General features: G+C 48.0%; 1 protein-coding gene across 7 annotated transcripts in view; it reads right to left on the reverse strand.

The window, feature by feature from the left end:
- Nucleotides 1-21,657, reverse strand: part of ST3GAL3 (ST3 beta-galactoside alpha-2,3-sialyltransferase 3) — a 411,061-nt gene that overhangs the window by 75,878 nt on the left and 313,526 nt on the right. For all 7 annotated transcript variants that reach the window (XM_048862089.2, XM_048862090.2, XM_048862088.2 and 4 more), the window contains one exon: nucleotides 18,704-18,850. In XM_048862089.2, the coding sequence (XP_048718046.2) occupies nucleotides 18,704-18,850 (147 nt within the window). The remainder of the gene's footprint in view (nucleotides 1-18,703; nucleotides 18,851-21,657) is intronic.

The following is a 21,657-nucleotide window of genomic DNA, read 5'->3' on the forward strand; positions in this document are numbered from 1 at the left end:
TTTGTGCCAATTGAGACCTGATAAACTTTCTTTTATTTGCAGGTGCGTATATCCCTAAAGACCCAAGTGTCGCTCTAGAGTCCTTTAGAGTATGAAGTGAGTTGTCCATGGAATCTGGAAAAAGCTTCTGGCCATCGAAAAGTAAATCTTCCACCGTTGACTGTAGCTCCCGCAGAAACCCAACAACTGAAGCCAGGAAGCTTGCCTCATCACTACTGCAGTGGAAACGGACCTGGATGCAGTGTCTGCTGCATCAAGTAAAGACTGCTGTGAAATTTTTGCCAGGAGCTGACCCTCCTTTATTATGGCGCTGAGCTGTTCTAGACGTTCCCATGGTAAATGGTCACTAAAAGCATTAAACTTCCCGTAGTTCAGGTGGTCACACGGTGCCTGGTGGTCAGCTCTCCTGAACTGAAATGTTGCTGACGAGTAGGTCTTACGACCAAAAAGGTCCAGAATTTGAAATCGCACCATTTTAAATAGAAAGTTAGTCACTTATTAAGTATCGAGAAAGTGCTCAGCATTCTACAGAACACACAGACAGACGTGGTCCCTGACGGAGGAGCTCAAAATCCAGGGCTGCAGCTGACTCCATGCGGACAGAACCCAAATCAGAAACAAACAAAAGTGTCTCTTTGCTTTCCGTGCCCCCGTCCCTTCCCCAGCCTCCCATCTCATCTCTTTCTGTAAATGGGGGATTCTTCTGAACCTGTTAGCGATTAGATGGTAGAGAGAAGGGACAAAATAGTGACTGGCCAATAGAGGAAATGTGATGCCCCAGTAGATTTTAGCTTTCCTATTTAATGGCAGATGGAGAGCCCCCCACTCTCTTTCCTGAATGATTTGTGCCTCTGACCACTTCTGAACTAGCTCTCCCAACTAGGGTTGCCAACTTTGTAATCTTTAAAAACTGGACACTCCAGCAGGAGTGCCAGAACTTCCTCCACCCCACCCCTGCCTCTTCCCTGCGAGGCCCTTCCTCTGCCCCGCCTCTTCTCACGAGGTCCTGCCGTTTCCACCCAAGGCCCCGCCCCTACCCCTGAGGCTTTGCCCCCATTTGCTTTTCTTTCTCCCACTCCCATCCCCAGTTGCTTTTCCCCTCTCCTCTCTGCCTGGGTTGGGAGGGACTCGCCAGCAGAGCCGAGGTTGGGAGCTGCAGCTGCCCAATGCAGGTAGGAGGCGGCTCCAGCTGGGTAGAGGCTGGCATGGGTAATGACCTGGGGCCTCCATGCCTGCAGTAACTGGACTTTGGGTGTCCTGTCAGTAGGGCTGACTGGACACCGTCAGGTCCCATTTCAACCAGACTTTCTGGTTGAAAACTGGGCACCTTGCAACCCTACTCCCTACTCTGTTGTCTATGAGGGTTCCTGGACAGATGATTGGCACTGCAGAGGACAGCATGGGGATCAGGAAGAGGGGATCTCTTTTGACACTCAGTAGCTTGCCCAGCAGTGCTGATGGATTTATCAGTCCAGCACACACTGCAGAGAAGTACATTCACTCTCTTGCAGACTCAAAGCTTGTGTTTAACTTGAACCATTGCTATAACTAACTGGAAATGCAACTGAGTGGCCCCTTTCCCTGGCTCTCTATTTGCCTCCTATGACGACATATGGTGCAGGAAAAGGAAGCACAGCTGAGACTGGAATAATGGGGATGGCAGACCAGTCAGATCCCTCCCTTCCTTACGCTGCTTCTGCACCCCACCACACACATTGGTAGGAACCCAAGGATTGCATTACACAGCCCTCATGCGGTAACAAGGCCACAGCTCCTGCCAAGAAAACAGAGCTTAATGGTGGGACCCTTGTCCTGCAAGGGTCACGACTGGTGCCCTGAGGGGCTGCTTGCCCCCCCCCCAGAGGTAACCATGGGCACCTCAGAGGCACTGCTTCCCCATCTACTCACCAAGCAGGGGTTTTACCCCCAGCACCCAGGGAAGGGTCGCCTGCCCGTCATGGACAAGGCTACGTCACAGCAAAGAGGAGCTTTGGGAAATGAAGCGCTAACTTTGCAGCTCCAAAGGTTAATCCCGTAAGTGCAGCAGGGTGGTCAGCACTCTGTGGAGGCGCTAATCCATGGCTGGGTGCGTGGCACATGCTGATAACATTCCTGCTCACAGCTCCTCCTGGCCAGGTCAGGCCTGGCCCGTGCATGATGGCCTTGGGAGACATTTTTATCTCCCTAACAAAAGTTCTGAAAATCTCAGCTGTTTCCATAACAGGACAAAACCAAGGGTCAGAAAGAAACTCCGGGATGCAGAGTCCACTTTTCACAGGACATTAAGTCACGTACAGCTCCTTGTGCCCCAGACCATCTGTACCAGCACAGAGAGAAACAAAATGCCACATGGCAGCATGAGCACTTCTGGCCCTGCTCATTTACAAGTGTGACATTTGAAATACCCATCTGGGCACCACACGCAGTGATCACGGATTCCAGTCAGTCAGTGCAGCCAACAGGGACACCAATTAAATTGTTCTGGATCCATCTTGATGGACAAAGTGTCATGGGCGCTGACATGGACCCCCTTTCCGCGTAAGTGCACACATGGTACCACGGCAACAGCCATTGCGGGACTCGTGCTATCGCTCCATCAGTGATGGCTAGCTCTCCTCAGGGAGCATTTTGCTCACGCCATCCCAAGAGCAAATCCTCTTATTTGCCAGGTTTCTGGCCTGATAGGGACACTGCTACGCCTGCTTCCATGGTTTCAGCAGCCTGGTTCCCAATGGCATGTCCTCCAAGAAAGCAGAATATTCTGGTGGAGGATACGTTACATCATTTAAAAAACATCTAATCCCTCTGGGGCAGAATAACCAGAAAAGTCAAAATGCTTCTGCCCCCATCTGCCCTTGGGCCACACAACCTGGGCATTTGAGATGATGGGTGAAACCTGCAGGAGTTAATGCTGCCAGAGTCAATTTTCAGTCCCCTGGATGTTTCCCTACAGGTGGTTGGGGGATGAAGCTCCATAAAGTGCCTGTCCTCCACCTGGCCAGCCATGCCCTGCTGAAGTCTGCAGAACCTGGGCTGCAAGGAGCTCACAGGGGGCTTCTGGGGCCTCAGAAGGATTGTCAAAGACTCCAGTCTCTCCTCCCACAGCCCACAGATTGTTCACTGTACACTTTAGCATTTTGCCCCGTCTAATTGTATGTGTCCTAAGTGAGACAGCTCCCATCCCTTCCCTATCAGTAATTCATAATACAGCCTAATACATAAAGATGCAGACTCAACTCTGACCAATTTGGGATTTTCCACTCCCAGTATCACCTGGCAGGGTGAAAGAGGAGATGGCCTGGCCCTCAACTGACATGCTGTGACGAAGTGGGACTGTTCTTGATGTTTCCTCCGAGTGGTGTGGGGGTGCCTCGGTTTCCCCTGGGCAGTTCTTGGGTGTCTAGGTGGTGGGGTAAGGGTGTATGATCATTGCAGAGCCCTAGAGGGCAGGTGTGTGCAGGAGTCTGGACACAGAGAATGGCCGACACCCTGTTTCCTGGCAATGGATGGCCTGGGCCCTTCCCCCTGCAAGGTGAGAGCTAAAGGGTTGGAGAACAAAGGAATCAGGTGACCTCCTGGCCTGGGAAAGGGACAAAGCCCAGAGGAGGAGGGGCTGGGGGGAGTTTCAGTTTGGAGCTGGCTGGGACATGGAGTGAAGTGCAGACGTGGTTGTCTGGCTCACTGCCCCCCAAAATGGACCCAGCTGAGGGGTCCTGTTCTCTGCACCTGCAAGCTCTGTTTTAGACCATGTTCCTGTCATCTAATAAACCTCTGTTTTACTGGCTGGCTGAGAGTCACGTCTGACTGCGGAGTTGGGGTGCAGGACCCTCTGGCTTCCCCAGGAGCCCCGCCTGAGCGGACTCGCTGTGGGAAGCGCACGGAGGGGCAGAGGAGGCTGAATGCTCCGAGGTCAGACCCAGGAAGGTGGAAGCTGTGTGAGCTGTGTGTCCTGAAGACAGGCTGCTCACAGAAAGGCGACTGCCCCAGAGTCCTGACTGGCTTCATGGGGAGCAGTTCCAGAGCATCGCCCAGGGACTCCGTGACACATGCTACCTACAGGAGAAGCAGGTCAGCAAGCGTACAAGCCTGCTGGAGTCCCAGAGCCAGCTCCTACCCCTCTGTGTGCCCAGCGCTGGGAGAGAGGCAGTGGAAAGAACAATTTAATAAACAACAAACCCACTATGCTGGCCTAGCGGGCACCTTGCTCCGTGACGGAGAGAACAGACAATAACAAGAAGGTTTTATGCTTCCGGCTGAAAGGACTTGAAAGTCGCCTTTAAAAGACAAGTCAACACTGGGGCTATGGGACGACTCTCCCCAGTTTAGTGGATGCTCAGAATGTAAGAGACGGAATTAACCACCATCACCCACATCGGTAGTTTGATTCATCCAAACCGGTGTAGATTTCATGCACACACATCCATGGGCCCATGCCAATAATATGTAAATACTCCTGGGAACATCACCACATAGACAAGGCAGCAGTGATTCCAGCAGACCCAGGGCAGATCACACAGGAGAATCCACTAATCGGGCTTGGCTCTCCACTGCATTGTCAATACCCCAGTTTCCCCTGGACCTCACTGGGATCCCAACCAACCTTGCCTCCAACTTGTCCCCCAACGCACAGACAGCACAGCACTGGAAATGGTTTGCTTACTTCTTAGGAGTCTGGACTAACTGTGCTCCCCAGCCCTTGCTAACCCCCAGGAAGAATGCAGCAAACAGACTGTCGCAGCCTCAGGAACGTCTGCTCATCCCCAAAGAGGGGCCACTGTTCCCTGTCGGTCCAGCCTTGGACTCTCCCTCCCAGTGAGCTTATGTCCCACTCTAACCCCACGCTGCTTTCAAGGAACCTTCTAACACCCGTGCTGTGCATGCAACCTGAACACGCCTCTTCCTTGGACCTGCTGTCATCCTCCGGGCCCATCTGGCCCCAATTACATTAGCAAAGCAGAGGAAGTTCCTGAATTCACCCTTTATTAAATCCTGGAAAAAACGCTTTGAGATCAGCCTTGAGCCATTTACTTACCCTCCTCAACCTCACTGCAAAAGCCCGAACATTACCATGGTAACTGGCAGCATATTGTTACGATATGTGGAGTGCTAGAAGAGTCTGGACGTTTATTTAAGCATTTGCAAACAAAGATGAGTGGACTATTACTGCTCTTGATGAGGATTTCATGTTGGCCTTGGTTCCTGAGGAGTCTATGAGCCCTGATCCTCCTGAGCGAGGATACCTGATACGCATGAGCAGTGCAAGACACCAATCGGCCCCTGAGCAGACTCCCCAGTGGAGAGCCTGACCCTGCAGCGTGATACAGCTTTATTACAGCTCCTCAGGGCTTTCCTTTGCCCTCCCCTGCGTCCCCTCCTGACAACACAGAGCCCTCGCACGCTCACAGCGGTTCCAGGACAGGTGTTTCTAGAGCACAGTTCCAGACTGAGCAGTTCTGGCCGCAGTAATGCAGCTGTAGGGTTCTATTTCCCAGCAGTCTCACTGGTGAAATTATCTGGATTATGCTCATTGATGACCCTGCTTTATAGGAGCCAAATTCCCTCGCAGGAACGCTCCCGGTCTGGGAGAATGAGTCACAATACCTATCCCTGCACGGTCCCATTTCCTTCTCCCATTTAAACTCTCCAGTGACATGGGCTATGTCAAACCTGTAGCTACAGGGTCCTACTCCCCTCCTCCTCCCCTCTGTAACTGCTCCGTTTCTGGGCTGCTGCAAAAGTCAGCCATGTTCCTTTGGAGTGCAGGCAGCCTGGGCACCCCTGGAAGTTCACTGATGGAAGAGTTTGCATGACGTTAAACATCATATTTGCACCCATGGGACCTTCTTCCCTTCTCTTCAGACAAGCTCTGATGGAATCACAGCATCATGATGTTCCAGTTCCTACCTGCACCCACCTACCCCGGCTCCCCATTCTCCTGCACCTGCAGGGCTCTCGCTGCCCCAGGCAGGCCTGCTGATGCAGCGAACTATCAGCTACACAATCCGACAGCGGGCACCCACAGAGCCTGCTTCTCAGAAAGACTCATAAACTAGTTTTCTTCTAAATGCCCAAACGGACTTTCATGAAGTGAAACATCAGGTTCCAATTAAGCCCTCTTGGTTTCCCAATCTGATGTGTGTTAAACAACCTATCAAAACCTCATAAACTTCAGTTCACAGCATTCTCATTTCCGGATACTCGCTGTTCCTCTCAGAGCAAATGAAATATCTTGTGTATTAAGATACCATGCTTAAAAATAAAACCAAGTCCAGAGAAAATAAAGGTCTGGTGGTTTCTGTCCCTCCTCAGGGCCTGTCAGACACCTCCTTCCCAGGATAGCCACTAGAGTAACCAGCAAGAGTCAGGATTCCTACGGGAGGGAATGGCTGGTGTAGGGAACTCTACTTGCTAGAGCAGAAATTCGGTGCATCCAGAACTGCGTGTGTGCGCGCTTGCTGCAGAACGCCACCAGAGGCATACAAACCTCTGCACAAGATCAGTCCTACTAGACTGAATCTGTCTGCAGCTCTTTAATGGGGCACATTGGCTGGTTCTGAAGGGTTTCCTATCTCTGGGCATCCACCTATCAGCACTTGGACAAAAATCTAGCACTGAACTCCCAATGATTCCAAACAGTTCACTCTTCATTCACAGCATGACAAGCAATGCTGTTCGTCAGTCAGATCAAATGCACAAATATAGAATCATAGAATCATAGAATATCAGGGTTGGAAGGGACCCCAGAAGGTCATCTAGTCCAACCCCCTGCTCAAAGCAGGACCAATTCCCAGTTAAATCATCCCAGCCAGGGCTTTGTCAAGCCTGATCTTAAAAACCTCTAAGGAAGGAGATTCTACCATCTCCCTAGGTAACGCATTCCAGTGTTTCACCACCCTCTTAGTGAAAAAGTTTTTCCTAATATCCAATCTAAACCTCCCCCACTGCAACTTGAGACCACTACTCCTCGTTCTGTCATCTGCTACCATTGAGAACAGTCTAGAGCCATCCTCTTTGGAACCCCCTTTCAGGTAGTTGAAAGCAGCTATCAAATCCCCCCTCATTCTTCTCTTCTGCAGGCTAAACAATCCCAGCTCCCTCAGCCTCTCCTCATAACTCATGTGTTCCAGACCCCTAATCATTTTTGTTGCCCTTCGCTGGACTCTCTCCAATTTATCCACATCCTTCTTGTAGTGTGGGGCCCAAAACTGGACACAGTACTCCAGATGAGGCCTCACCAATGTCGAATAGAGGGGAACGATCATGTCCCTCGATCTGCTCGCTATGCCCCTACTTATACATCCCAAAATGCCATTGGCCTTCTTGGCAACAAGGGCACACTGCTGACTCATATCCAGCTTCTCGTCCACTGTCACCCCTAGGTCCTTTTCCGCAGAACTGCTGCCTAGCCATTCGGTCCCTAGTCTGTAGCTGTGCATTGGGTTCTTCCGTCCTAAGTGCAGGACCCTGCACTTATCCTTATTGAACCTCATCAGATTTCTTTTGGCCCAATCCTCCAATTTGTCTAGGTCCTTCTGTATCCTATCCCTCCCCTCCAGCGTATCTACCACTCTTCCCAGTTTAGTATCATCCGCAAATTTGCTGAGAGTGCAATCCACACCATCCTCCAGATCATTTATGAAGATATTGAACAAAACCGGCCCCAGGACCAACCCTTGGGGCACTCCACTTGATACCGGCTGCCAACTAGACATGGAGCCATTGATCACTACCCGTTGAGCCCGACAATCTAGCCAGCTTTCTACCCACCTTATAGTGCATTCATCCAGCCCATACTTCCTTAACTTGCTGACAAGAATACTGTGGGAGACCGTGTCAAAAGCTTTGCTAAAGTCAAGAAACAATACATCCACTGCTTTCCCTTCATCCACAGAACCAGTAATCTCATCATAAAAGGCGATTAGATTAGTCAGGCATGACCTTCCCTTGGTGAATCCATGCTGGCTGATCCTGATCACTTTCCTCTCATGCAAGTGCTTCAGGATTGATTCTTTGAGGACCTGCTCCATGATTTTTCCAGGGACTGAGGTGAGGCTGACTGGCCTGTAGTTCCCAGGATCCTCCTTCTTCCCTTTTTTAAAGATTGGCACTACATTAGCCTTTTTCCAGTCATCCGGGACTTCCCCGGTTCGCCACGAGTTTTCAAAGATAATGGCCAATGGCTCTGCAATCACAGCCGCCAATTCCTTCAGCACTCTCGGATGCAACTCGTCCGGCCCCATGGACTTGTGCACGTCCAGCTTTTCTAAATAGTCCCTAACCACCTCTATCTCCACAGAGGGCTGGCCATCTCTTCCCCATTTTGTGATGCCCAGCGCAGCAGTCTGGGAGCTGACCTTGTTAGTGAAAACAGAGCCAAAAAAAGCATTGAGTACATTAGCTTTTTCCACATCCTCTGTCACTAGGTTGCCTCCCTCATTCAGTAAGGGGCCCACACTTTCCTTGGCTTTCTTCTTGTTGCCAACATACCTGAAGAAACCCTTCTTGTTACTCTTAACATCTCTGGCTAGCTGCAGCTCCAGGTGCGATTTGGCCCTCCTGATATCATTCCTACATGCCCGAGCAATATTTTTATACTCTTCCCTGGTCATATGTCCAACCTTCCACTTCTTGTAAGCTTCTTTTTTATGTTTAAGATCCGCTAGGATTTCACCATTAAGCCAAGCTGGTCGCCTGCCATATTTACTATTCTTTCGACTCATTGGGATGGTTTGTCCCTGTAACCTCAACAGGGATTCCTTGAAATACAGCCAGCTCTCCTGGACTCCTTTCCCCTTCAAGTTAGTCCCCCAGGGGATCCTGGCCATCCGTTCCCTGAGGGAGTCGAAGTCTGCTTTCCTGAAGTCCAGGGTCCGTATCCTGCTGCTTACCTTTCTTCCCTGCGTCAGGATCCTGAACTCAACCAACTCATGGTCACTGCCTCCCAGATTCCCATCCACTTTTGCTTCCCCCACTAATTCTACCCGGTTTGTGAGCAGCAGGTCAAGAAAAGCGCCCCCCCTAGTTGGCTCCTCTAGCACTTGCACCAGGAAATTGTCCCCTACGCTTTCCAAAAACTTCCTGGATTGTCTATGCACCGCTGTATTGCTCTCCCAGCAGATATCAGGAAAATTAAAGTCACCCATGAGAATCAGGGCATGCGATCTAGTAGCTTCCGTGAGCTGCCGGAAGAAAGCCTCATCTACCTCATCCCCCTGGTCCGGTGGTCTATAGCAGACTCCCACCACTACATCACTCTTGTTGCACACACTTCTAAACTTAATCCAGAGACATTCAGGTTTTTCTGCAGTTTCGTACCGGAGCTCTGAGCAGTCATACTGCTAGTGCTACTCCCCCACCTTTTCTGCCCTGCCTGTCCTTCCTGAACAGTTTATAACCATCCATGACAGTACTCCAGTCATGTGAGTTATCCCACCAAGTCTCTGTTATTCCGATCACGTCATAGTTCCTTGACATCACCAGGACCTCCAGTTCTCCCTGCTTGTTTCCAAGGCTTTGTGCATTTGTATATAAGCACTTGAGATAACCTGTTGATCGCCCCTCATTCCCAGTATGAGGCAGGAGCCCTCCCCTCACAGACATTCCTGCCTGTGCTTCCTCCTGGTATCCCGCTTTCCCACTTACCTTACCACATGCTCCGGGCTGGCTCATTTAGGAGCAAGCAGGTCGGCTAACCGAGCACCAGTCAGTGGCACCAGCTCCCTAGCTCACCACGTGCCAGGTGCAGGACTCAGTGTCGTAAGACGAATGCAGAGACAGTGCCTTTGTGAGAGGCGAGGGAGATTCAGTTCCAGGAGCTGTCTGAGGCATGCCGTTCTGAGGCAAGTCTGAGATTTTTAACTGGTTTTGTTATTCTCTCTCTCTCTCTCTTTGCACTTAGTTATTAATGAATAATGGTCGACGTGTGCCGGCACAGGGAGAGGAAACATAAAACCATCACCCGAAATCATCCCCACACAGCTAGGGAACCCAGATTGCCGGCTGTGGTCTCCCTCCCAACCAATCTGTGAGCACGGAACTGCCCTACTGCTCACTAAATGGCAGCAAGCCTGGGGAGCTGGTCTGTTACAGACATGATGCTCCACTGAACACTGAGCTCTGGTGGGCAGAGTGCATGGTGGGGAATGATGTTCCCAATCTGTAGGCAGCATCGTCCCTACTTCTCATACCCCACATACATGTAGCTCTGCAGAAGACTCTCCTTTAGAGCCCTCACTGGGAATACGGTGTTCACTCCTGGTCTCCCCAGGACAGAGCAGCAACAGAGGAGATCCAAAGAACCGCAAGGAGAGTAATTAGGAGCATAGGAAAACTCCTCTACAGGGAGAGACTGAAAAGACTGGCACTCATTATCTTAGATAGGAGACACATAAGAGGGAACATGATAAAGCCAAAGTAGACAAACAACGTGTTGTTTAAACGAGGTAGATTGGGAGCTTCTAGTCACCTTCTCTCATAACACAAGAACCAGGAAGCAGTCTATGAAACCGAAAGGCAGCAAATTCAAAATGGATAAAAGGAGCTGTGATCCCCCGCCCCTCCCAGTCTTGTTTAAATGGAGAGTTAAAGCACAGCAAGTCAGTGTGTGAATCTACATCGCACTAGCTTGCAGTGCACTATCTCACCATGTGGACCTGGCTACAGTGCACTAGAAGTTCCTTAGCGCACTTCAGTGGTGGTACGTCAAAGTGCACCACTGAACTTTTAGCTCACTGTAGCAGGGTCCACGCGATGAGTCAGAGCATGGTAAGCTAGTGTGCTGTTGGTTTACACTCTGGCCTACCGTGCACTAACTCTCTATGTAGACAAGCCCTACATAATGCGCATTTGGCTTGTGGAACTCGTTGCCACTGGATATGATTGGAGACAAGCTCAGCAGGATAAAAATAAAGATTAGATATCTATATGGGCAACAAGAATAGACAGAGAGATAATCGTAAATATTAAAATAATAAGAGTTTTGGAAGAGATTTGGACCCTTCTTCAGGGCTCAAGGCACCGTCTGTAGGGGTTAGGAGGGAAGTCTCCTTGGCGGCAGGTTATCCTGTAACAGTCTATGGAAGGCTACTTATAAATAGGGCTGGGAGCACTGCCCATTATTAAGGGTGCCCAACACTTGCCATTATAAGACCCTGTTTTCAGTTGCTTATAATTTTGCCAAGCTTTAACAATCCGGACTGAAATTTTCCATGCTGGGTGACTGCCTCAGGCTGACTTTGGTGTGGGGGTGGGGAGAAACTTTGCCAAAATGGTTCGATGGTTTCTGAGAATGAGGCTAAGGAAAAATATGTTAAAAGAAAAGGCGTACTTGTGGCATCCGATGAAGTGAGCTGTAGCTCACGAAAGCTTATGCTCAAATAAATTTGTTAGTCTCTAAGGTGCCACAAGTCCTCCTTTTCTTTTTGTGAATACAGACTAACACGGCTGCTACTCTGAAACCAGAAAATATGTTGTTTCCCCACATGAAAAAATTCTGATGCTGTTTTTTTGAAAAATCTCGAGCCCTGCCAAGTGTTGAAGAAGGAACTTGACCAGTGGTGGGCAACCTGCGGCCCATCAGGGTAATCCGCTGGCGGGCCACGAAACAGTTTGTTTACACTGACTGTTGACAGGTACGGCCGCCCGCAGCTCCCAGTGGCCGGGAACGGCAAACCATGGCCACTGGGAGCTGCAGGCGACCATGTGTGCTGACGGTCAATGTAAACAGACTGTCTCTTGGCCCGCCAGCAGATTACTCTGACGGGCCGCAGGTTGCCCACCACTGAACTTGACATTTTGTCAACTCTGTGAAAATCTGTCCAAATTCGGGCAATGTATAAGCCTTTGAAACATTGCTCAAGAGAGGCTCAGATTTTAGCAGCTAAATTCCCGGAAGAGCCTGTCCACAGAAGCTCCAGTCCAGAGCTGAGCAGGGCTTTCCCTGCAATTGCAGGTCTATGCTGCTATGGACTAGGGCAGGGCCAGTCTCAGGCACCTGACTGAGAGCAGGGAGCCAGTCTCTTCTGTACTCTCAGTGCCTCTCTCGTTGGACCCAGGCAGCGTGGGGGAAGGAAGCGACCTGATTTGAATGCCAGGGCCAGACTGGGTGGGGGTGGGGTGGGGGAGGGTTGGAGATGGAACAAGGAGCTGGGGGGAGGCAGAAACTGGAGCTGGTGGCTGGCAGGGGGAGAGAGACTGGGACTGGGTGTCCCAGAACACTGGGATTAGGAGCCATGCAGGGAAATGGGGCAGAAAGAACACTGGGAGCCAGTAGGTGGGACTGGGGAGCATTGGGGGGAGGAGGAAGGAGGTAAAGGGGGAGAGACAACGGATCTCATGAGAAGCCAGGATACAGGGGAAGAACTGGGACTGGCTGGGCAAAGCCACTGAGCCTGGAAAGGAAAGCTGAGACCGGGAGCCAGTGGGAACTGGGAACATGGGCAGGGTTGGGGGTGTTGACTGGAGGCCAGGCTGGGGGAGAAAGATAGGCTGGATGAGGACCTGGAAATCCAGAGGGACAGGGGGAACTGGGACCGGCTAGACAAGGAGACTGGGACGGAACTTAGCTGTGTGTAGGGGGAACTGGGGTGTGAGCCTGGATTGTCAGGACTGCTAACCAGTGCTGAAGATCCTCAGCTGAAGACGAGCATATGGTGTCACTGCCATGCTTGGTGCCAGTAAACCCAGAAAAAAGAGAATCTGTTGGGGTGGACATTGGAGACGGAGATATAGAGAGATTTTTATTTTTACATCTCTCCCCTCTGGGAGAAAGGCTCTTGCCACAGTATGGTCACTATATGGCCCCATAAAGAGGATTCTCTGAGTCGAGTTTAAGAATGACTTTTCCCAATTTATTTGTAATCCCAGAATGGCAAATGGAAAATATCTGCTTTACATGTAATATGATGGCAGTGGTCATGATGGAGGACTTCAACTATCCAGACAACTGTTGGGAAAATAATACAGCAAGTCACTGATTACACAACACATTTTTGGACTGCGTTGTTGACAACCTTTTATTGCAGAAGGTGGAACAAGCAACTAGGGGAGAGGCCGTTCTACATCTAATTCTGACAAACAGGGAGGAACTGGTCAAGAATTTGAAGGTAGAAGGCAGCTTGAGTAAAAGTGATGATGAAATGATAGAGTTCATGATTCTAAGGGATGGTAGGAAGGAAAACAGTGAATAAAGACAATAGACTTCAAGAAGGCAGACTTTAGCAAGCTCAAAGAATTGGTACATAAGATCGTGTGGGAAGCAAGTCTGCGGGGAAAAAAAGAATTCAGGAAAATACACAGCTTTTTAAAGGCACAGGAGCAAACTACCCCAATGTGTAGGAAGGAAGGAAATGTGGGAAGACACCACCCTGGCTTAACCAGATCTTCAACAAACCGAAACTCAAAAAAAAAAAAGTCACAGAAAAAGTGGCAACTAGTTCAAATTACAAAGGATGACTAATAAAAAAAACAACACAAGAATTAGGGACAAAACCTGACTCCTGCTCTGACCTCTTGATCAGACCCCCATGTCACAGTCGTGACAGTTGTAGAATCTCCATCACTGGGGGTTTTTATGAACAGGTTAAACAAACCCCTGTCAGGGACGGTCTAGATAATACTTAGTCCTACTTCAGCACAGGGGACTGGACTAGAGACCTCTCGAGGTCCCTTCCAGTCCCATATTTCTATGATGTCTGCCTTGGACGACACTTATATTAACAAGTTGTCCACATATGGATAAACAAACATCCCCTGCCTTCTTAGGTATGCTGCTACTACAGACAGGCACTTTGTAAATACCCAGGACACTGAATCCAAAGGGGAGGACCTTGCACCAAAACCAGTTCTTCCCTACCACAAAGCGCAGGCATTTCCTTTGACAAGGTGTTACTGAAATACGAAAATATGCGTCTTTTAAGTCCAGACCTGCAAACCAATCCAGAAGGGAAAGAGAAGGGATTATAGAAGTTAGAGAAAGCTTGTGGAAATGAAACTTTTAAATGTGTTTAATTTCCTTAAATCCAAACTGGGACGAAGGCCCCCCTCCTTTTTTGAAATGAGAAAATAACACAAGTAAACAGTGTTAAAGGTAACACTTGTTCTGAGGTCCAGACGGAGGCAGACCTGTTGCGAGAAGAGGTTCTTTAATACATAAGGAGCAAAAGAAAGATGAAGCGGGAAAGGAAACCTCATAACTGATGACATCAAGAAAGCTGAGGTGTTTAATGCCTGTTTTGCTTCAGTCTCCACTAAACAGGGTAATGGTGACCAGAGATTCAACACAAGTAATACTGACAACCCGGGGGAAGGAACACGAGCCGAAACAGAAAAAACGGGTTACAGAATATTTAGGTAAGTTAGATGTATTCAAGTCAGCAGAGCCTGAAGAAAGACCATATGCACAGAGTAGTTATCAATGTCAAGGAGAGGGTGTATCCAGTGGGGTCCTGCAGAGGTCAGTCCTAGATCCAGTACTAGTCAATATTTTCATTAATGACTTGGATAGAGGAATGGAGAGTATGTTTATAAAATTTGAAGATGACACTAAGCTGGGAGGGGTTGCAAGAACTTTGGGGAACAGGATTAGAATTCAAAACGACCTTGACAAAATGGAGAACGGATCTGAATTCAAGAAGATTAAATTCAATGAAGACAAGTTCATAGTACTTCATTTAGGAAGGAAAATTCAAGTGCACAAATACGAAATGGGGAATTGCTGGCTAGGTGGTCATACTGCTGAAAAGGATCTGGGCATGTGATGGGGTTTACAAGCCCCATATTGAGCACAGGCAAAAGGGAGAGGACAGTCTTCCCTGCTTACAGCAATCAGGCTGATCACACCTGTGCACTGTTGCCAGAAAAGCCAATCATGGAGACATGAACCCACAGCTGTGACCAGTAAAAGAAACAGGCCCATCTATAAAGTGGCATTTGCCAGTCAGGCCAGAAAACCATCTTTGGCTCTGGTTGTACATAACTTTGTCCAGACGGTTCTGAGGTATAGGAGTGCCTTTGTCCATAATACTTCTTGTGTGGATCTGGTCTGCAATCAATATTCTTACTCCTCACTGTGGTCATTCTCGTTTCAGAAAGAACTGGAGACAGCAATACCCTTGGCTGAACAAGGAAACGGGAGAAAAATTCTTCGCTGGGAAAACAGAGGGTGTTTTAGGTGGTGAAACTAGAGGAGAAATTCAGAATTCTTCTAAACATCCTCTCCTTTCTGGAGAAACACATATCTGAGGCTGTTGCATACATCTTCTGCCTGTTCTCTTACTATACCTGATTCAATCTCTTCCTGAACCAGGGATGGATCTGATCTACGAACCTTGACTACTATCTGCTGTGGTGCTGCAGCATTCCCTCATCTCACCAGTTACTTAAGTCTCACCTTCAGAACTGGCTCATCCGGATCCAAGAATATCGAATCACAAAAGCTTATGCTCAAATACATTTGTTAGTCTCTAAGGTGCCACAAGACCTCCTGTTCTTTTTTGCGGAAAGGAATCTTTCCTCACCTTCCCATGAGGATATATATCATGCATTGGCTCCTTAAATATGTTTTGTTTAGAAAAATCTTTCTCCCATGGATTGGCTCTTTTCAAAGAGGCTGACACTGCTGAGAGCTGTCTTGCCAGTCAAAACTTTATCCAAAAGGTTGTCTGTAAACAAAGAGGCCCGCACCTTGGTGGGTTTCCTTTTCTCATCCTTGTCACCAGATTTTTTGAGCACTAGATGGAGAGGAGGAAGATTTATCTTTCTTTCTAGTAGACATGTCTGTGCCAGCCTGTGGGCTTTCCTGGAATCTTGTCCTTTCCAAGTTCTGGAGGATTTTGCCAACTGTGCTTCTTGTAAGAGAATTGCTTGAAGCCTCTTTTGTCTTTTCTTCTTTGATCTCATTGTGAACACTGAGCAAACTGAACACTTGGAGGGTGAGTATCCTTCACATAAACATGGGAGGCATCTAGCATGTGTATCTGATGCCAGGAACACTACCAGACAAAATACACATCTTCTGAAATCAGGCTTGTTCCTCAGTTCCATACCAGGTAACTAACTTACTGTAACTATATTATTACCTAACTGACAACAATTTAACTACTTCATAACTAGGATTTAAACCAGCTAACTAATCACAGCTCTGAGGGGATTTTGGCGCCTCACACAAAACCATTCCCCTGCTCAGGGTTAGAAGGAAACGAGGCTGTAGGAGCGCCGCATCCTGTTTGTACCCTCACCTTGGAATTTCCCATGTTCACGGAGGACAGGGTGAGGGAGACATGTGAGCACTCCAAAGGCTGCTGCTAGCTAGAGTTCTACCCTTCAGGCTGCGCCAGTCAAAGCAGCCCATGAGTAGGAATAGGCAGAGCACACTCAAAGGAGAAAATGGGGATAAAACCCATTCATCTCACTGAAGTGTTGTGAAAATAAATAAATTAATGTATACGAAGCATTCAAGTACTACAGTGGTGACCCCAGAGACATGCCAGTGGGGAAATCTGTAATTCTGTCTTCTGAGCAAGGTTTGAAGTGTGCAATAAACAAGGAATAGGGCCACACATTGAACAACAAGGAGAACACAGATTATTGAACAGCTGTTCATTCTGTGAGCATCGTCCATCCTATGCACTGAATGAGGCAGGATTTGTCTGGAAATGACAGTATGTGATTGTATAAGTAATGATTGACCTAATGTAGCTGTACAAAGGGGCTGAATTAAGATTGCACAGGCAGCCTTAATTCTGGCATTTCCTCAGTTTTGAGAGCTTGACCCTGCAATCTTATTTGAATGTAGTTTTTGTGTGTGATATGTATGTTTTGCACCTTCTTCCAGAACAGCTCACATTGACCACTATGGGGACCGGGTATTGGGATAGGGGGCTGTGACATTATTGACATAATCTGGAACCGTATAGATCATTCTTGCAACCAAGGTCCTGTAGTGGCACCAATCTTGTATACAGGGGGTCTAATAAGGTGTCTAAGACGAGGTTATGGTTGGCTGGTTAGGATTATGGTGTCTATATGTGTGTATCATTTTTGTAGTTAAAGTTATAAGTATTGGCTCTATACTGTCTGTATTTCAAACTTATGCTCTGCTTCTGGGGGACACCCCAGACAAGTGGGTGTCAGCTCTGCCTAGCCTGCTGGGTGGCCCATTAAGGACCCTCAGCTACACAACTGACCCATAGAGAGAAGGCAGACACACCTTGGGACTCAGCCAGGTATGCAGGGACCTGCCCATGGACAGAACTTTGAGGTGTTTCCAGGCCATGGGATGGGCAGCTTGTCTTTGGAACAAACAAAGAGACCACATGGCAAGAGACTATACAAACCTGCTGCAGCTCCTCCATCTGGTCTGCCTCTTACCTCTGGAGGGACTTTGCTACATGGAAGCTTTGAACCAAGGACTGAAAGACCCATCCCAGCTGGGGATGTTCTCCAGAGACTTGATTTGAACCTGCAATTTATTCTATCACTGTTGCAAACCTGAACCAAGAACTTGGCCATCACTGTATGTCATTGATTCCATTGAACCCAATTCTAGCTCTCTTCTCTGTCTTTTTCCTTTAATGAATAAACCTTTAGATTCGAAAGGATTGGCAACAGCGTGATTTGTGGGTAAGATCTGATTTGTATATTGACCTGGATCTGGGGCGTGGTCCTTTGAGATCGAGTGAACCTTTTTTTCTTTTACTGGGGTATTGGTTTTCATAACCATCTGTCCCCATAATGAGTGGCACTGGTGGGGATACTGGGAAACTGGAGTGTCTAAGGGAATTGCTTATGTGACTTGTGGTTAGCCAGTGGGGTAAAACCAAAGTCCTCTCTGTCTGGCTGGTTTGGTTTGCCTTAGAGGTGGAAAAACCCCAGCCTTGGGCTGTAACTGCCCTGCTCGAAGCAATTTGTCCTGAATTGGCACCTCTCCGTGGAGTCCCGCCAGAACCAGCCTCGTTACAGAGGCCTCTTGGTCTGATCTGGCCTGGCAACTGCTATATTCCTGAAGAAAAGGTCAGGTTATAGGAGCTGATGAAAGGGTCCTGGGTAGAGTCATACTTACTCTTGTTAATTAGGACATGAGCCAAAGCATATTAATCTCTCACATCTCAACACTGAAGATTGGGACCCAATTTGGGATGCAGTTTGGGGCTGTATGCAAAGCCATCTCACCACACAGCATGACTGTGGTAACTACACCTAAAACGTTGCATTCAAATTCTGGCCTTCTCATTACCAGAAAGATATTGACCCACTGAAGGGAGTCAGAAGAAGAGGAATAACTGATCACAGGGTTGGAGTAATTAATCTAGGGGGAAAAATTAACGGAACATTAAAATAGCATGGTAGAACACACACAAGTCGGCAATGCCAAACGGCCCCCTTGTGTACATACAGCATTATGATACAGTCTGATTAAATGATCACAGATTGTCTCCCAAATTATACATTATGATATACATGTTTCTTTAAGTCCTCACACACATGGGGATCTTGAAATGTTTTCACTCTGCTCGTTTACACTATGTGCCCTGTTCTAATGCTCCAATCAATCTTTACTGACACACTTTTAATAGGAGAAGTTCTGTAATCAGCAACCCCATACTTCACATTTCCTTTTCAACCAGCAGCAGATGTGTAAACAGACCAAGTTCTGGTGTCGTCTTCTTCCATCCCCTCCGATTTCTGTGCCCCACCTTGCACCTACCCCTCTGCCCATCCGGCCGCTGTTGAAAGGCAGGCCAATGAAGCTGAAAGCGGCCTCCTGGATGAAGTACGGATTCAGGATGCGGATCTCATGAGCTTCTCTTGGGACACGGGTTGCCACTGACTTCCAAAATCCATCAGATGCACTCTAGGGAATGGAGACAGCAAAACAAGCACAGGTGGTTAGATAATACAGATACCATGTCCCTGTCATCCTCTGAAAATCCACCAGGGACAGCTGTTCTCATTCTCCCCTTGGACACAGCCTTAGTACTGGTCACAGCTGATCAAAAATCATTAGCCAAACATCCAAGAAAATCTCTAACTGATGCCGTCTGCCGCATACTCCTCCTGTGCGTGAATCACATTTTCCCATGTCCCACTTCTACCCTAGATGTACTGTCATCCCTCGCTGGGTCATACTTGAATTAGGCTGTACGCTTATAAGGCACTATCTTGCTCTGTAAACTGCCATGCACGCGCACGGTGCAGAATAAAAAAACCCAAACAAACCATAAATAGGACAATTGTGTCTTCCCCATAAATTGGTCTTCCTAGAGTGTTTACTCAGCAAACCTGAGAGACCAGGGGGATGGACACAGCCACTTTGCTTTGGAAGCTGCCCCTATGAGCACTTCTCATTCTGTGCCAAGCTGGCCTTTTCAGAGCTACCCTGGAGCCACTAGCCTCCAGAAATATCCCACAGCTGCAGAGAGTGGAAAACATAAAAAAGGAGGGAGAAACACAGGACATTGGGATGGGGCCAATTTAGAGAGAACTGTCCTACTCGCCTTCCAGTGTCCTCCTACTGGGAAACTACTTGGAATTAACATGCAATAGAAGAAAAGAGACAGCAAGAACATTCATGATCATAACAAGAACAGAGAGAAGGTGGCTGATAAAATGAGAGATAATGACCGTGGATAGTTTCTCTCCGTTTGAATTCAATAGCCATCCCTTTTCGCGTTCACCAAATCTCGCACATGTGAAAGGACAAACGTTTTCTGGGCAACAACTAAGCAGTGCTGAGTGTTTCAGGGATTCGCCCGCTCTTGGCAGACACAGCCTTTCAATGCACAGGTAGCCTTGTCCTCAGCTTCTTTACTGGATTATTCACCCTTAGGAAGACACACCCAGATAGAACATTGTAGGTGTAAAATAAAACTGCTAAAGAAATAATCATGTCTGGGGGATCTAGGCCATGACTACCTGGTAGCGTTCTGGTTCTCTACATCAGAGGAAAGCAGAATTTAAACATGGGAAGAACTAAAGGGCTTTTCACCCATTAGCAGCCACAATGCAGTAACCAGACTTGCTAGGTGAGGTGAGGTGTTTGCCACAGTGACCCAGGAATCTCTTAATCCCGAATGGCAAGGGGATGCAGAAGGTTACAGGCCTCTCGTGGGTCACAGATTTTAGATTAATAGATTAAGGCCAGAGGGGACCATTGAGATCAGCTAGTATGGCCTCCTGCATAGCACAGGCCAGAGACCTGCCCCCAAATAATTCCTAGAACACGTCTTCTAGATAAACATCCAATCTCGATTTAAAAACTCAGCGATGAAGAATCCACCGTGACCCTTGGCAAATTGTTCCAGTGGTTAATTCTTCTCACTGTTAAAAATTGATGCCTTACTTCCAGTCTGAATTTGTCTAGCTTCAATTTCTAGCCATTGGATCAAGTTAGATCTTTCTCTGCTAGACTGGAGAGCCGTTATTAAATATTTGTTCCCCAGTTAAATACAGACTGTGATCAAATTACCTCTTAACCGTCTCTTTGTTAAGCTAAACAGATGGAGATCCTTGAATCTATTTCCTTTAATCATTCTTAGGGCTCTTCTGGGAACCCTCTCCAATTTATCGACATCGTTCTTGAACTGTGGGCACCAGAACTGGGCACAGGATTCCAGCAGCGGTCACACCAGTGTAAAATCCAGAGGTAAAATAACCTCTCTGATCCTACTCGAGATTCCTGGTTTTGCAGCCCAGGACCACACTAGCTCTTTCGGCCACAGTGTCACACGAAGAGCTCAGGTTCAGTTGATTATCCACCATGACCCCCAAAACTTTTTCAGAGTCACTGCTGCCCAGGCTAGGGTTCCCCCATCTTGTAAATATGGCCTATGTTCTTTGTTCCTAGAGGTATACATTTGCATTTAGCCGTATCAAAACGGATACTGTTTACTTGTGCCCAGTTTGCCAAGCAATCTAGATTATTCTGAATCAGTGACCTGTCCTCTTCATTATTAACCACTCCCCCAAATATTGTGTTATCTGCAAATTTTATCAGTGATGATTTTATGTTTTCTTCCAGGCCACTGATAAAGACATTAAACAGCATAAGGCCAAAACCTGATCCCTGCGGGATCCCCTGGGGAATCAGACCCACTCGATGATTCCCCAGGTCTGGGGTGTCCTTTCTAGTTCACCAAAGGGTGTCAGGTGAGGTCTTGAGTAAATGCCTGAGCCACTCTGGTCATCAAAATCATTGCGACATGTACACAAACTATACAAGGAGAAATGTATGTATATACGGAAGTTATGTTCCTGAAGTCAGTCAGTACTGATCACCGCGAAGGTGAAAAACAGGTTTTCTGTCGGACAAGAATGTTTATTCAGCAACCAGTTAATATGTAAATTGAGTGTGAGGACTTCAGAGAGAGAACAAAGGACTGGTTTACGGTGAAAAGTTCCCTCGCCATAGCTACGTCTCTCAGGACTGTGTAACATCCACACCTCGCAGAGATGCAGTTAAGCCAACCTAACCCCCAGTATAGAGAGTGCTGGGTCAATGGAAGAATTCTTCCACCAATCTAGCTACTGCGTCATGGGGAGGTGGATTCACTATGCAGACAGGACAGTCCCCTCGGCACAGGGAGTCTCCACACGGAAGTGCTGCAGCTCTGCTGCTGTCGTGTTTCAAGTGCAGACAAGCCCTAAGTGTAGACACAGTCG

This window comes from Caretta caretta, chromosome 8, assembly GCF_965140235.1.
Source record: "Caretta caretta isolate rCarCar2 chromosome 8, rCarCar1.hap1, whole genome shotgun sequence".
Taxonomy (NCBI): Eukaryota; Metazoa; Chordata; order Testudines; family Cheloniidae; genus Caretta; species Caretta caretta.